Consider the following 17,662-nt stretch of genomic DNA (forward strand, 5'->3'; position numbering starts at 1 on the left):
AGTCAATCTTGCTGCACAATTCCTGCCTGCTGGATCTTCTCTCCTCTTCTACGGCCGCAGGATACAGTAATACGTGTCCATGGGTATGCAGTCCACATCTTTGTCCTCACACTCTGAACAGACTTCCCAGCTGTCTGTGCTCATTAATTTAGCACTTCACTTTCAGAAAACTCTGTCTCAGCATTGCCCAGGTTTTTCACAGGGCTTTGTGCTGACCAGGGCCAAGTATTTGCAGTCTGTTCATTGCTGTGTGTGGTTAGCCCAGAATAATCAGAGGAGCTAGTGCATAACAATTGCCCTGAAGTCTTCAGGTGTCAGCTGAAAACAGTTTTTTGAATTATTTCCAGAAATCAGAAGACTCTCCTGAGTGATTCTGAAAAGCTGTTTAATACCTCATCTATCTTGCTCAGCAGGATGCATTGAAGTTCTGTATATGGTGTGCACCAGGGACTAAATATTTTTAAAACATATATCAAAAAATTATTGCTATCTCTGAAGGCTTTTTGAAATACACCATGCCTGAAACTTTGTGCAACATTATCGAAATCAGTAGTGCTAGGTTATCTGCAAGGAAGAATTTAGTCCAGATGCTTTCTCTTCAAAATATTCACTGCAACATATTTTAATTTTGCATATTTCCTTCTTCAACTACATATGATTTATTTTTTCGAAGAAAAGAAAGTAATCACGCCATCTTTTTCTCACGTAAAACTTGCTTGATTTCTTTTTCTTTCTGTTTATTTTAGCTGCAGAATTCCCTGAAAAGTGATTTGTGCCTTGATCAAGGGCCAGACACAGAGAATATCCCAATCATGTATATCTGCCATGGAATGACACCACAGGTTAGTTTGTCTAATGATCTCTGATTTTGCTGCTGCTTTTAGCAGATTGTGTAGGAGGAACCATCTTGTACCTGTCATTGTTTTCCTGCAACAATCCCTCGGTAAGATGTTTAGTAGCTCTTTTTTAGAGAGACAGAACATTATTTCTGCTGTAAATTGAGAAGCACTGGTATATTAATGCTTTGACAAGGAAGTTGATTTATTCATTTTGAAAGAATTTAAGGAATATGAGAGTCAGCACTGACCCAGATTTGCTGATAAAAGCTTTCATTTCTGATCCTTAACTGTGCCTGTCATATGAATGAAGCAATGCATTTTAAAACATTTTGCATACACACATAGGTATACCCACAGTTTATTTATGCATTATCTGAAGTAATGTGGTTTTTTACTTTATATATTTACTGTGTCATTTCCACAAATCTGAAATGTACAGCCACCTTCTTCATACCATACAGCTGTGTCAAATTCCAAACCCTGTTCTTGTGAAAACCCCTCCTCTAAATCTCCTTTTTTCTTTCTCTGCTGTTGTCCTATTATTCCAGTATGTGCCAAAGACTCAAATTACCAAAACCTTTCCATTTTCTTACATAACAGCTGGATTTACTAACTTAGTAGACAAGAGGGTAAAGACATGTGTGTCCCCAACTAAGTACATGGGCTTAAGTGAAAGGATTTTGAGGCAAATCTTGACGGGAAAAATAATGTTGCATGGCCTAGAACATGCTTGTCAAAGACAGATATGCAGATTATTTAACCTCAAAAGTAACATATGCAAAAATTACATAAAGGAAATGGAAATACTTGTGGGAGTGATTGGAGAAACTGAAAAATCCCTCCAGTCTGAATGATTTTTTTTTACCTGACTACCTTTTATATTTGCCTTCTTGAAAGGACACTAATAATGCCCCACCCTATGAAGTTATGGAATGTGGTTTTACCCAGGAATGGCGAGTTACCTGTTTTGACTATACAGCAAATGAATCTTTAGAGTATCTCAGAAATAAGCACAGAGCAACAGGGTGGTCTTGTCCCCTGTGCCTGTACCTCATAGTGAACAGGAAACCTGAGTTTGGTGAGATGCAGATACGTTCCTCTACTTCCCTGCCAAGTTGCACATGCTGCAACTCTGTTCTGCACTGCCTTCCTTTGCTGAGGACCTTTAATATTGATCACTAGTGGCATCGTGCTTGAGTAAATTATGAATGATGAAGCCAGAAATATCTGAAAATCCCATCCATCAGACTCACTCACTGCATGGGCTGTGCCTTATTTGTCACATAATGATGTGGGAACCACTGTTTGCCTGCAGGACGTTTGCAAGACAGTCCTCAGTGTTTGTGAAGGAACTGTGCAATTCACCCCTGAGCCAGAGCCATTATTCCTCGTCCTCTAGGAGGGCACCATGACTCTCGTGGCACATCATCTGTGAGAACAACACACTGCAGGCATGCCTGTGAATTCCAATTAGAAACTTTAATTATAGTTGAGAGACAAACAACAGTAACAAGTCGCTTCAATTAGCGCAGTTTGTTATTCACCAGATAAAAAACTACCTTTGAATGTCAGCTCAAGTTCTGTACAAATGAGATAGCAGCAAATAAATGATGGGGGGGAAAGAGGCAAGGGAAACTTTTCTTGAAAAGAACTCTGCTCCTTCATAATTAAACTGTGTCTCCTCCCCATTACTGTGTATTTCATTTTGTAACTAATGTTAAAAACAACATCCAAAAAGGCCCAAATTTGGGTAAGATCCCAGTAATGCCTGAGAACTTTTGCAAAAGAGAATTAGACCTTCCCTGTGTTAGGGATTATGGTATTGAGAAAGAAAGAACTAACAAACATCATTCAGCATTCTTCTGCAAGATTTCCACTGCGCAGGTTGCATCTCTTGCTTAAGCAGGGCTGCAGCCCAGCCATGGACTTTTTCTCTTGCATTTTGGAAATATGTGTATAAATATTCCTGTTAATCTTAGTGATCTTGCTAGTAGCCACAAAAGATACTGGTAAGATGTTAATTTTATTCTAGTAGTGGTGAAATGCTATATAAAGGGGGATGTTTTGCCCACCTGGCAGTCCTTACCCAAAACAAATCAGTGCCCTGAGTCAGGACTGCCTGCTTGAGTGTTTGGTGATGCTGTTCTTAACTCAGATGCAAAGTTTTTCTGTTGCAGCTATTCCATTGATAGTTTTATTGCTGCCACCACTTGGCACACTTGCATCTAGATGTGCCATGTGACTGCCAGGAGCCATTCTCTCACAGGCAGTTAAGTTGCTGCTCTTAGTTACTACTATAGCCCCTCTTCTAAATTGGATAACTTCCCTTTTTTCCCCTAATTACTTTCAGATGTTTTTGGATTTTCATCTTTTTGCATGAGAAGTGGCTTAGATAAAAGGTGTTTGACATCAAAAAATAGTTTTAGAATTGTAGGTACAGCTACTGTTTCCTTTTAATATGCTTTATATAGGAAAGAAATCATTGAAGTCAATAGAAAGGGATCTGCATACCTGACATTAAAATTCCATGCTCCGTTTTTTGTAGACTGTATCAAAAATGTAATGTGTAGTTTCCTAATTAAAAACAGTAGAAAATGGCGAGGAAATACCCTAAAATATTGCAATGAACTGATCAAAAGTAGTTTTCCCTGTGGTGTTTCAGTTTAGTTTTAAATAGAATCAGGATTAGTGATGGTAAGACTTCTGTGATTCCAAACCTTTCAGCAATCCACTCTGCATCTGCTGTAACTAACACTGGCATATTCACAGTTCATTCCTGCAAGTATCTTGGAGTGCTTTATAACTGTGTTTATTTCATACTTCCATTCTACACACAGAGAAACTGATGCAAATCTTATGTGTGGTTAAATGCTAAGATTGAATGGAAAATCAAAATATGATCTATTTCTGTAGTCTTCTGATACTACTAATGTGAAAGAATTCCTCACAGCAGGGTATTTGGCTTGGCCTGAAAAGACAGAAGGCACTTGAAAAACTAGAATTTGTGATTAGGTGTGTTTCCTAACCTCCTTCCATCTTTGGACAGTGCCTTCCAGGGCAGCTGTATTTTGTCCTGGTCCCCAGGAGACTGGACACTTCAGGATTTAGCATACCATTTACTGAATGTTTGATCAGTGGAAAAACCAAACTGGGTGATGATCCTGCAATGCATTCACATGAATTTAAGGGAAGAATTGCTATTCTTTTACCTTTAATAAGAATGAATTCATTACAAAATGCTGCCCCAGTAATTTGAGGTTCTTTTGAGAGCTTCCTTGTCTAAGTGGTGGCATCTGAACAGCGTGGCTGCCGAAGTAGCTCATCCTCCCCTGATTCTGTTGCTGAAGGGTGTTGCTCCCTAAGCATCACATCTTTCCATTCCAGCCTTTAGACACTCTCAGCCCAAACCAGCACTGTCATTACAGCTCCATCTGTACAGCAACACACAGAGTGTTGGCATAACTCCCCAGACTTGTCAGGGAACACCCCCATCACACTTGAGCATCTTTTGCTCTTCTCCAGCCACCACAGGTACCAGGCAGCTGTTAGATGTGCTCAAACCAAGGCCATCAGGTGGTTTTGGTACCTTTGGTGTGCTGCTGGTCACTGTTTGTAAATGGCTTTTAGTGTCTCTGTTAGCCTGTCACATCAAGCCTCTAAACAAAACTGGGTTTTGCAACCATTGAAACAGCCAACATGGTAAAATAGTTAACTACAGGAGTTAAACCAGGCTCCTACTGCACTGTTTGGTGGTGGTAGGAATAATTTTACTTTAATCACATAAGATCATCTTAGAGGCAAAGCACAACAGCTCCCCATCAGAGCAATGATAAAGGGAATGAGAAAAACTGCAAGATGAGGTGGCTTGGCAGTGAGAGGAGATAAATGTGAAGGCAGAAGAATACTACTGGCAAAACAGTACATAAAACATAAAGTTCATGTGAGGCTCTGGGGGTTTTGCTGGGAGTTTTTAAGTGGTTCCTGTAGAAGAGATAAAGGTACTGTTCTAATTCCTGAACTTGTTAAAGTAAAGCAACAACTCAGTCATATGCTTAGGCCTTAAAAGATCTATTTCCAGTTGTGCCCCTGTTTTGCATGAAAAAAATGGTTGTTGTAGTTGTGGGAAGTACGTGCCCCGGGCCTGACTGCATTCCCTTCCTAATCCTGGCATCTGCCTGAGCCTGGATGTTTGTTGTTGTTTAAGATTGCTGTTTAACCAGGCCTGTAATCTTGAAGGCAGGCAGATGACAGCATGTCACTTGGATTAAAACTGCTCCTGAGTGATAGTTTAGAAGATTCTTTTATGAGAATGAAATACCACATTATTAGAGACTTTATGATATAATAAATAAGTACCATCAATCAATGAAGTGATATTTTAAGTACAGATTTACCTTGATAATTGCTTGTGACTAAGGGGATAATGGGCAGTTCTATTCCCTTGTTCAATAGCTTCTGGCTCATATAATTCTCAATTTATAAGCAGTTAAACCCCCAAGCTCATCCAGTGATGTGAAAGTCAATAGAAACCAGTTAGATTTGGAGGAATTCAAGTTGAGGACCAGGGTCAGAAGACTGAATGGGGAGAATCACTTGAAAAGAAAAGCAGGTGAGAAGGGACACTCATTTATATATTTCATGTTCTTGCAAGAGATTGCAGAACTGACACAGGTGACTACAGCCCTGCTTGGTATGAATTATTGCATCTCCACTGAAGGCAGTGGAAGGGAGTCCTGCCAACAGATAAAGCTGTGCCAGTTCACACTGTACAAGACTCTGACCTGAAAGCATAATCTTGTGTTCTAAGCATAGTGTCTGAAGTACAGGGAGCAGTTGCAAAAACTCCCAGAAACTTCTAAACTTCTAAAAACTCTTTGTATGATTCATGAATGCTTCTTTTAAAATGTTTATCATATATATTTTTATAAAAGCTATGTTTTCTTCAATCAAATCTCTTAACATGGTGGTTGTTCATACACAGATAATTGTAATACATTCCAGAAAAGGGCTTCTGTTCTTTAGAAGTTTGTTAAGTATGTGAGTAAAACACATAAGCATTGCAAACTGAGACTCTGTGCAAGAAAATAGTTTAACAGAAGGCCCCACATGCAACAGCTGCTGAATGTCAGGGAATAAGGAAGAACACAACAAAACCTTCAGATGGATCAATGACTGGCCCTTCAGAGTTGAAAAATCACTGCCCTGAAGATGAGGTGTCTACAATAACAACATTTCAGGCAGCCTTTTTTAGGCAGTAAAGGGAGCACAGCAGCTGTTCAACAGCTCTCAGTTATATGAAAACTCGGGGTTGATGTTCACAATTGTCTTGGAGGCCAATGTCAGACATATTAGGCACCTGTGTACAAGGCAGCCTGACCTGACAGCACCATTTCTTTCTAACATGTTGGGCTGAACTTGGTAATTACCTGCTTGAGGATGATAATTTTGTGGGTGCAGACACACAGAGGGCTGTACAGAACCTGAGCTGTACAAAATGTCCAGTTCCATCTTGGCCCAGGTACTTTGCAGTCACGCTGTGGGTACGGTGAGTGGTCACTCCTCTCTTTGTCCAGCCAGAGTCTGTCATTATTCCTATGCAGAGAGGCAGCCTGGCTGGCCAGTCTGATTCCCAGGGTCTGTGCTCTTCTTCCAGGGGCTGCATCTGACAGCACTGCCAGCTCATTGTTTTTCTTTGCCTTTTTCATGAAGTCTTGTGGAATAATCTAAGCACTGGGCTGAACACTAACTTTTATGTACATGCATGATTTCTGGGAGCAAGGATATTTTTCCACAATAAATAGCTAGTTTTTGGGTTGTTTTTTTTCCCCCCAATTTAGGTTCCTCAGTTCAGCAGAGGCCCAAGTAATAGAAGATAATTTAGAGAGTCAGTGAAACTGCCTGGCAAGCATGGTTATAAGCATTAATAAATTATATTTTTTATTTTAAATATATTCTGTAAATTGCTATGGCAATTAATGTCCTATATAAGACATTCCTGCTGAGTAGTTTATTAAGGCTATTTATATTTCTACTAATTTTTTTCAGTGCATAAATTCTGATTTTGATCATAGTTAAGTTAATAGGAATTGTGACCTTGTGTAGATACAAATATGCAGCTAGCAAGAATTTCTCTTGCTTCTTTCCAGTGCCGTGAGATATTTTTCTCTCTCACAGAAGATAGTAGTAAGTTCTATAAACTGTGAACACCTGCGACCTTGCAGAGCTTTGTTTATGGTACAGTAGGAAAATATTTTGACAATGGATGTTTTAGGATTTTAGCCAATCACCCCAAGGGGTGGCTGATCCTTGTCCAATTAGACTATGAAGAAAAAAGTCTATGGAAGAGTTGTAAAATAATTAAAATCTATGAATCTTGCTGCACAGTTCCTGCCTGCTGGATCTCTCTTCTCCTCCCTACCACTGCGGGACATCGTGGTAACCTTGTTTGCAAGGGAAGCAAAAGCTGATGTTAGTTTTTTGCAGTCCTTTTCAAAGTTGAGTTTTTCTACGTATACCTGAGAAGCTGAATCCAGCAAGGCTTTTTCAAAGCTTCAGCCTTCTTAGAATATATGACAGGTACATCAGGGAGCTACAGAGATGTTTCAAAGGCATCTGAAACCAACCAGTCCTTCTTGGCCTAGCACAGGCAGTGCAATGCTTTCTTCTTGGGGATGTTTCGTGGATGAAGACATTTCACATTGTATATTATTTTCTTTTTTCTAATATTTTTCCTTAAGTTTGATTCTGGACAAATTCTCAGTATTTCCTTCAGGGCAAAGTTTTAGAGGGGGAATCTGGTAATCTGGTTTCTGGTTTTGGAGCATTTTTATACTGAGCCATTTGCCACGAGTGAATTATTTCTGTACTTGCTGTGGCAGCGTTAGGTTTGCAGTTGGACTCGATCTTAAAAGTCTGTTCCAACCTAAATAAGAGAGTTTTTCATTGCAGGTGAAGATCAGTGGTGTTGAATTTTTAGCTTGTGAATGTGGATCTGATGGGTCTGAGGGATTTGCACACTCTATTTTGTGACTGAACACAGGTCTTTATAATAATAGGACAGAGACCAACCTGTCTCTTCATTTTGTGAAAGTGTCAGACAAAATGAATGCCATTCTCTGTTCAGAAGGTAAAAAGCACTGGAATTCAAAAGAATAAGCACAAGAGGTCTTTCTTCAGGTTTCAGACCTGGGATAGGTCTTTTGTATGTTACACTTCACTGGCTGAAAACAAAAGCAGAGGAAAAAAGCTGTAGAACTGCATTATTCTGGATCAGAGGGAATATCTTTTACATCACTCAATTTGGAAATAATGGAATGGATATTTCTGCTCATTTATTTTTGTGTTTGAAACCATGTAGTGTGAAAACATTGCGTGTGCCTGTGAGAATTGAGAGAACTGATCACTTGGAATTGAAACTCCAACCATGGTGAAATGAGAGAATTGAAAAATAATCTTTTTTTTCCTAAGAGTAACATTGATTTTCTCATTTGGAAGCATATAAGATTTTTGTAGTCTTGTAGAAATGGTTTTATTTTGAGGAAATTTTATCTTTGTTTCAATAGAATGGTCTAGAATGAAAAAAAAAAAACCAACAACTTTAGAATGTCTTATATGCTTCTGAAATCTATATTCTTCCCCAGTGTACAGGATCACTGCTGAAGGTGAGCATGAATAATGAAAAAGGAAAATACTACTGTAAGAGGAAATTAGTGATCTGGCTAAAGCACTAATCTTGACATTCAGGTTCCAGGACCTGAGCTGAAGTTAAAAAGCAAGAATTCAAAAGGTAGTTCAATTCTTTTAAGTGCTGTGAGGAAGAATATCAAGAACTTTAATTACTTCAAAACTTGGAGCCAAGAATGCTCTAAGAAAATAAAAAGCCAAGCATTTTTCTGACTGAGAAATAACTGCTCCTTTAAGCAGGAAGATGCAGCAGGAGAGTGAAAGATAACTTGGCCAGTGCCAAAGAAGACACGTGTTTGAAAAAGCAAATAAAACCCCTAACCACAAAATATAACAGGAATAAAAGCAGTTGTCTGTAATATGCTGTATCTGTTCACTCATCCATTCTTCTAAATTAAAGGGAAATGCTCATCTCAGAGAATGGATAAGAGCTCTTTTATGACAGCAGAATTATTTAATATTTTACAGTAGAGGTACTGGTGCAATTTTCCATATATTAGAAGATGTGCTGAAAAGATAGAGAAGCATAAGTTAACCTTTAATGGGAGGAAAGCTTGCAAATGCTGATCAGAAGCAATGTCAGAAGGGTACTCAGAAAATGCTATCAAAGCCATTCAGTTCCTCAGCTTTTGCCTAGTAAAGCAGGATTTCCACAGAGATAATAGAAACTTCAGCTGGCAAAAAATCTGATGTAATTTACCTAGACTTGATAAACTCAGCTTTCATCATAAGAAAAGAATAATGCATCGTGTCAGCAAAGAGCAGTAGTAAGGGAGCCTGTGGAGTGCTCAGAGCAGCACCCCGAGGCCACAGGGGATGCTCTGGAGGAGAGACAGTGGGATCAATCAATTAATGGTTAACACCTCTGTTCCCCTCTGTTGGAGCACACGGCTCAGACTGGGGGCTTTCTCCATGTGTGATTTCTTTGGAAGGGTTTTTCTTTGTTGCTTTTATGAAAAACTGGTTAGTTGATGAGGCTGTACCTCACAGAAGGCTCCTCACAGATTTTGTTTTAATAATTTATGAAGTACTTTTGTTTTGTGTTTCGTGTTATCATTACCTTGCCTGTTTTCTGTATTGCTTTAGGTGTTGCATTTTCCTCTCAGCCTTTGGGTTATTCTCTTCATCTTGAATTCTGTTGCCTTTCTGGATGAGTAAATCCATCTTTATCATCTTTTCTGGTTATCTTGTCCACAGTTATTGTGTCTGATATTGATATGGAAAGAGAGAAACATATATCTGCTGTCTTTATAGTTTGACCAGAAACAGTTTATTCAGCATTTTGTTAAATAGGTGAGGCTGATGCAAGAAGAAGGCAAGTGGAATATCAAGCTAGTTGATTTTCTGGCTATGTAATACCTTCTTTTTATTGTTTTTTTTTAATTTTATAAGATTCAAATAATTATTACTGAGCTTCTCATGGTCACTCTAAGAGCTTTCTTCCCTAGTTTACATTTTTAAGGCAATTTGCCCAGAATATCTGTAATAAAAAAAACTGCATTGAAAATTTAATTGAAACAAACTGTTGAGAGCAACTGTAGTGCCTAAGAATTTAAAATTATCAGAGCATTTCAAGCTCTCATGTACTGTTTTAATTTAGAAGAGATTAGAGTTGTTACCCTGAATATTACACAGCAGTTCAGAACTGTTCTCATCTAGGAAATAAAAATGCACATACATGTCCAGGCTTTTTCTTTTTTTTTTTTGCATGTGCTATGCCATAATAAGTGATTGTTTTGTATGGCTAGTTTTGGTCAAAATTATTTCAGCTGGTTAAAATATCAAAACATTTGAAAATGTGGAGGTGAAATATTGTTGGGCTTCTAGATGATAAGCCTGGGACTAGATTTTGGGTTCAGAGCCGTGGGCTGGTGCTGAAGGGCTTTGTAGCCCACACCCCCAAAATCAGGTGTCGTGGTTTTGGGTCTGCTGCTGCTTTCTGCAGTGCTTGGTTAATGCCCTGATCTTGGGGCCCAAAGCTGCCCCCTCCAAGGTCTCACTGAGGCACTTTGCAAGCAAGCACTGCTTGTATGAGATGATGCAGTACAACCACAAAAGAAGGGCAGGGCTTTCCTTTGCTAACTTGGAAATGGTTTTATTTCACACTTTTGGAGAAATAGAGCAGCTGTGTTGGGTACCTGCAGTCTAGTCTCATAATCTAATACTATGTGAACATTTCACATTTTGTAAGTGCATTAATTTGAAATAGACCAGAGTTGAATATGATGTCGCTATTACTAGAGTTATCCATATTTTAAAGATGTCTCTTCTCATTGCAAATTGGCAGTTCAATCAGCAGTTTTTAAAACCAATTGTCGCTTACAATCTAAATTCAGCATAAAACTAACAGTTATTGGAGCACATGTAGAGCACTTGGAGATGGATGATGTAGTAATTGTGGGATGGTTGTCAATTTAAACATTCTTTTGATTGATATTGTGCTCTCTCTCTCATTACTTCATCAGACAGAAGTTCTGAAGGTTAGGTTTTTGTTTCTCAAATTCTTAACAGTATGTTATTAACTGTTAGAGAAGGTAATACAGTAGATGGAAAATCCACTTTATAGTTACTTTGGTTTTACTGATAATTTTATTATGTCATTCCATTAATTGAAGTCATCCGCTGGCTCATTTAGAATTCATGGACCAAGTTCAGTCCCCATGAAAGCATATTTAACTCCCTCTGTAATTACATGAGCCATATTACTTTCACAGCCTTCATTCAGATTCTGATCAGCAATTCAGCTTCAGCTTAGTTTCTCCCTGGTATTGTTGAGCACTTGCAGAGTGTGGTTATTTGCAGAAATGTTTATGGAATGATTGTACCCACAATGTGTTTCTGTGAAGAGGGGATTTTTTTTGTCCTGCTCATTAACCATCATTTGTCCAATTGGGAAGCACAGAGAATGTCAGAAATTATTTGTTCACATGAAATGTTGATTGGATATTTATGAGTAACTATGAAAAAAAACCCTGCACTGATTCGTAAGTCAAGGATAGAGCTATGTTTGTCAGATAATTTATTTGAAATCAGCAATCAAACTAGCTCTTAGCAAGAGTTGAGTTCAATCTAAACCTGAATATATTTACAGAGTGCATGTATTTTCCCCAGAGAAAATATGGGATACTAGAGATTTTAATCTAGCATAGTTTCAAGAGCCAATGGCTAGAAATTAAAGCCAGTTGGATGCCCATTAGGAATAAGGTACATATTCCTATCAGAGCAGATCAGTGGCCATCACAGGAAGTAACTGTTGAGATCATCAAAGCTGACACAACTCTGGAAACTCTAATTTAATGCAATACAAATCATTGCACTTAAACAGGTGGAAATATGGTGCCCGTGGCATACAGGAGAGCAGAGTGAAAAACTGATGGTCCTCTTTGGCTCGTGAATCTACTCACATATCAGCCAAGTGGCAATCACAGCTAGGACTTCTTGGAATTTCAGTTCAGTTGAGAGTGTTCAGAAATAACACTTGATTGTTACAGTGGATGAATAATGGTATGCCTTTAAAGAAATTGTGGGGGATTTTTTTTAATGTATTTTTGTGTAGCTTTAAAAATAGTTGTTACATTTCTTGAATTAATTTTCCTTTTTTTTTTCCTTTTATTTCTCCTAAAGGGTGATTACACAAATTATACAGGGATAGCTCTGTTACACCAAGCCTATCTGCTCAGCTGGCTGTCCATAAAGGCTTAGAGCAATCAAGTGGAAAAGCTGAGGAATGCATTTAAGTCATTCCGATGTTACTACAGAATTAACTTTGTATTTGTTTGGTAGGGAACTGCCCTGACTGTGGACATTGGAGCTTTGTTGCTCTTGCTGTGTAAAAGACGTAGTGATTTGTTCAGCGTGCAGATTCCATTTCAGCAGTTATTTTTAGAGCTTTCAAGCTCTCAAATTAGCCTTAAAACTGTGAGGTCTGCATTGACTGACTCACAAATGGCCGTTTGGGAAGTTAAAAAGAACAGCACAGCTCATGAACTCACAAGTTTTGTTAAAATAACATGAGGTTTAAATCAAATTTTTTTAAAAGGATAAAACTGAGGTTACTACATTAAACCTGGAACTTTTTTAGATCATGCTGCTTTGCCTTTGGGATGGAGGTGTGTGACCCAAAGGGCAGGGACAGGACTCAGTATGGAAAAAGTAGATCATGGTAAATCAGAGCTGTAAATTTCATGTTGGTTTGGGGGTATAATTTGATCTTCTATTTTATATTAACACAGAACCACATCCTCACTTTTTTTTGTCCTTAAATGTGTTCATATGAGGAAATCTTCAATTGTTCAAATAGAAACTATCAAATACCATTGCATTAGTGTGACACAGTGTGCTAAAATTATTTCCTTTGTTCAATTGTGCCTGCACAGTGTTCTCATGATATGGGGCATGTTTTGGGTACCAGCTGACCTTAGGATTGTGTGTGTTACCAGCATTGCTGGATCAAATTACAGCAATGACTGACTGATCATTCTTTTATTTATTTGTGTCTGATGCAGTCACAACATTAAATCCTTTCACCTACTGGATTGATTTAAACATCTCATCAAGTTTAACCTCTTTCTTGTTAGCAGCTATGAATTTGGGGGGTTTTAAGCATTTCTGGAGCAGGTTGGTTTTTTCCCCAGATTGCTTTTTTAAATTCAATATAATGAGTAACAGGAGTACCTGCAAGTGTTTGCACAAAGATAGACTGGGAGTCTTGGGACCTTCTTGAGCACTGGAGGCACATTTAAATATGAGCTGTCAGGTGAGCTGCATGTCATTCTGCCAGTGTGACATGCAATACATGGTTATAGTACTCTGAGGTACCTAATTTCCCCACTTTCAGCAGGAGCCATGCTGAATGATTATGGATTAACTCTATTCTGTAGAATGCCCATTTCTGGATTCCAAATATATTTTTAATATCCTATGTCACACGTTTTCAAATAAGTTCAATCTGCCTGCTGCAGACTCTATTTGCTGCACATAAATTTGAAGGAATTCTGTAATTTGATAAATATTTCCTGACATAACACTGTAGTTAATGTCACTAAGAAGAAACAAAAACACGACCTACAAATACTGTGTCAGGTTTGATGTTTACTTCAGCTTCCTTGGCACTGTTTAGACTTCTAAACATCAATGCTGATTAACTTTTTTGTTAATTAAACATTACCTCTTAGGATTCTTCCTGTCCCTCCAACTTTGTTGCTCTCCAGCAGTTTTCAGCCTTGTGCTTATGGGAAACTATTTCCCACAAGCAAAAAATGTTTGAGGTGGGAGGGGACCTCTGGAGATTATCTAGTCCTACCCCCCTGCTTGAGCAGGGTCAGCTGGAGCAAGGAACATATCTCATGATACTTTATTTTCCTATTCTGTCCATAAAAACAGATGAAACCCAGTTCATCTTGGGCAAGAGAAGAGTCCATTCTGTGAACAAATAAGTGGCATTGAAATCATTCTGTCTCTTCCTGAAATTGCTAATTCCAAGACAAATATGTTGCCTGCACAGATGTGAAGAAAAGTTCCATGACCCTCAGGCCCACCACTTCCCCAAAAGGCTGAAAACTCTCCAAGACTTGGGATAAACATGAAAGAAATTCTAGTATTTCTGACACTTCTTTAAAGGAGCAAACCAACCATTAAAGATACAAGGTAGCTGTAACCAAATACAGTAACCCATAAAAATGTTTCATCTTCAGTACAAAACAGTGGCAGCTGTGAGCCAATACTGTAAATAACAGTAGGGAGGGAGCCTCCCAGCTGATCATGAAGGATAAACTCTGGATGCTTTGGGATAACAGGACAGTGAGTAAAGCTCTTATTTCAGTAAGGCTGGCCCGAGGATTTCAGTCAGTGCCTGATGAAATGCTCTCTGGGTAACAGCCATGAAATGGCTTTAATTAAATAATAATTAAATCAGGCTTTAAATGCAAAGCAAGTCAGAGAGATACTTTGTGCAACAGGAGAGTAAATCTGGTGCCCCATGTGCCGTAGAGAATGTAAAGTTAGTTTTATTTAGAGAGTGCTCAACACCATATCAGGATCAGGTACATCCGTGTGATTCAGCATCTCAGATGAGGATGTAGCCTGTCACCTCAGCTTCCCATTCATCTCCCAAATCGTTCTATGAATGTTGCAGGAACAAAATTTTCTGGTACTTCCTTTTAGTGCTGATCCAATTTAGTTCACAAGGAAAGGGCTCTGTTGACTTGAAGCAGACAAAGAGATTTCGTGTGGAATGATCAAGGCTGTGAGTAGTGTGATTTAACTCTTCCCCTGTCTTCTTGCTGTGAATCTGACAGGCACGAGTCACAGGGTGAGTTGTACGGGAGGCTGGTGAATTGCTCCCCTGTGACTCTGCTTAAGAGGCTGACAACAGTGGGCTTGGAAAGGAGCATGCTGAAGGAATAACTTGTAGCTGGCTGTAGTTGTGTCCTCCAGATGTGTACCAGGGGGACATCTGGACTCAGCAGTTTGTTGACTGAAATTCTGATGCTTTACTTCAGTCTGGTTTAGTATGGGGGGAAAGCTAAGTACAATTAATGTGGCTTTGAGTCAAACTTAGCTCCCCTCTTCTGGGGTTTTGCACACTTAATTCATGTCTCAGGTCACAACAGCCCAGCTGGGGCAAGGACAGGGTGTGAATTGCCTCTTTCCTGAGCTCTTGCATGGGCTGTCTAGGCCTTGGAGCTGAGTCTCAAGGAATGGAGAGGGTCACTGCCCTCCCTCATAGAGTTTGATGTGGATACATGGGTCAGGACTGCAGTGGTGTTATCTCCCCCTGGCAGTGTCCTAGCACAGCATTCCCTCTGTTGTGGACATGGGTCAATGTCCCCTGGGAAGGAGGGGAGAATTCCCTTCCACTAATAATTAATTAATTCCCAAACCACTATTTCTCCAGTGCATGCCTCTGCCCTCCAAGGGAGCATCTAGCCCTAGAGGGCCCATGTAGGGACATAGATTTGTGCTTTAGGGACAATCTGCACAAAATAATACAAATCACTAAATAGTTTATTCCACAACAGACAATTGTAATAATCCTTATTAGTGTTTTTATTCATATGCAAATTAAGATGCTAACAGTAGTCATTGTTGTTGGTTTGGAGCAATCAAAGGGATATTGTAAAATTAATTTACTTAAAAGAGTCCTGAAAAAACTATTATTTATATTGCAAATATTCAGTGACTTTTAATTATGAGTGACTGATGTGCCTAGTTTTTGTGTTAATTCTAAACAGCAAGACAGCAGGCTTTTTCTTTTCTTTAGGTCTGTGTCCTGCAGATACTGTTATGGGATAATCTACTTCAGATATTAAAATAAAGCCTCCTAAGACAGGCAGAAAATGCAGGGAAAAATCTGAAATAATCTGTCTTTGGTGCTGAAGGCGGCTCAGCGTCACAGCCCAGTGGTACCTCGGCAGCCTGGAGCTTAGCAGAGCTATTTTAGCTATTCACTGTTGTATTTGAAGGTCATTTAAACAGCCTGGGTTTAGAGCTGTTGGTTTTATTTTGCTGCCTCATCCATCTGATAAGCTGCTACTCAGAAATCTGAGGCTCTTCTTCTTGGCCTGTGAAGGCCTGAGCTTATATAGAGCTTTCACTGTGTGATTGAATGGCCTAGAAATTAAATTAAATTAAATTAATAAAAATGGGGGGGTGAGAGGTGGAGATATATTTGCATGATTAAGCAACATGCCTTTGCATATCACAGTATTTACAATTTCATTTCTTGCTGAGGTCTACAGCCTGATTTGTGCAAGGGGTCACAACATGGAGTTGGCAGTGTTTGTAGTCATAGGAGAAGTGAAGCTCACTCAGCCAAGCACAGTAAGGCTTCCCTCACAGCTAGGGCAGTTGGATTAATGTCCTCCTTGACATCAAAGCAATTTTCTGCTTTTTAAACAGTTTTATTTGTTTATTTGTTCCTAGTCTAGAAAATCTTTTAAGACTTAAATACTCTAGAAAATCTTTTAAGACTTAAATACATTAAGTCTTGGTGTATGGTTGCTTCTAATGGCATTCTTCATTTCCATCTTTCCATTCAAAAATGTCATTAGCACTAACAGTACATTCAGTGATGGAAATGTATTAGGTGATGCTTTTTTTGCCCTTCTTTTGGGGGCCAAAAGAAGAACAGAAGACAAGAGGAACCTCTGGGGTATGAGCAGAGTATTCCAGCCTGAGACACATTTCAATCTTCCAGAGCTTTGTGAACTTTGTGATTTATTCACGAACACGGGATCGAAGCTCCAGCTTCTGCATGAGGTCACAGTGTGCAGGCTCTTCATTTAAATTCTAGATGTGACTTCTTTCTCTGAGTGTCATTTGCTGTCACCCTGCAAACAGTGGAGCCACTACTTCAAGACATTTGGCTGTTCAGGGAAAGTGCCCATTCTATTAAGGCACATATATTTCTCCACTTGTGTTGGAGAGCTTGAAACTGTTTCAGGGAAGAGATTTTCTTTTAGGATACAGTTGGGATGGATAAAACTTCATGAGCTCCTGTCAAGTCTCTACAGAGAGAGACCAACAGTAAAGATTGAAACAAATCAGTTAAAGTGATGGGCTTTGTCACTTGAAATACATTATCTACAGCTAAGGCATAATATGTTTATTTTTTGTAGGCTACTGTGATTAAGGATTTGCTTGGATTTTGACGCTGTCCATTTAAAACTTGAGAAATTCTTTTCTTCAGCTTAATCAGCTTAGCTCACTTTAAGAGGCAAAATACTCCTGAGTGTGCCCAGGTGGGACCAGAGTAACTTTCTTTTGCTCTCCGTGGAAGGGAGAGCTGCACCAAGCTGCACCTCTCACCCCTGCCTGCTGAACAGCCACACCACTGGCCCTCATCTTGTTAAAGCAATTAGCACAAACCCAAAGGGAAATATAGACAGCCTTTAATCTTTTCTAAAAAGAGAAAAGCTTAACTGTTGATGACAGATAATCAACAAAAAATGGTAAATGTGCTCTTTGCTTTGGTGGTTATCAGTCATGTCTGCATCATCAGATTTCAAGCTGTCTCATCCATTAAAACTCTGTTGTGAAGTTGGCTGTTAAGTCATATAAGTCATCTTAAAAAAGGACATCACAGCACAGACATCAGATGTCTGAAATTTTATTCATATTATGACAAAGTACCAAATCAG

The 17,662-nt window shown here is 39.0% G+C and overlaps 1 protein-coding gene across 11 annotated transcripts in view; it reads left to right on the plus strand.

Annotated features, from left to right (window-relative positions):
• The window catches only part of GALNT18 (polypeptide N-acetylgalactosaminyltransferase 18), a 235,843-nt gene that overhangs the window by 189,376 nt on the left and 28,805 nt on the right, over positions 1-17,662 (plus strand). For 8 of the 11 annotated variants that reach the window (XM_069016617.1, XM_069016613.1, XM_069016618.1 and 5 more), the window contains one exon: positions 747-842. The exons of 1 other annotated variant lie outside the window; for it this stretch is intronic. In XM_069016617.1, the coding sequence (XP_068872718.1) occupies positions 747-842 (96 nt within the window). Of the gene's footprint in view, positions 1-746; positions 843-1,736; positions 2,130-2,154; positions 2,517-17,662 lie in introns of those variants that run through there. 2 more of the 11 variants (XM_069016616.1, XM_069016624.1) reach the window with 2 other exon arrangements.

The sequence above is a fragment of the Aphelocoma coerulescens genome, chromosome 5 (genome assembly GCF_041296385.1).
Source record: "Aphelocoma coerulescens isolate FSJ_1873_10779 chromosome 5, UR_Acoe_1.0, whole genome shotgun sequence".
Taxonomy (NCBI): Eukaryota; Metazoa; Chordata; class Aves; order Passeriformes; family Corvidae; genus Aphelocoma; species Aphelocoma coerulescens.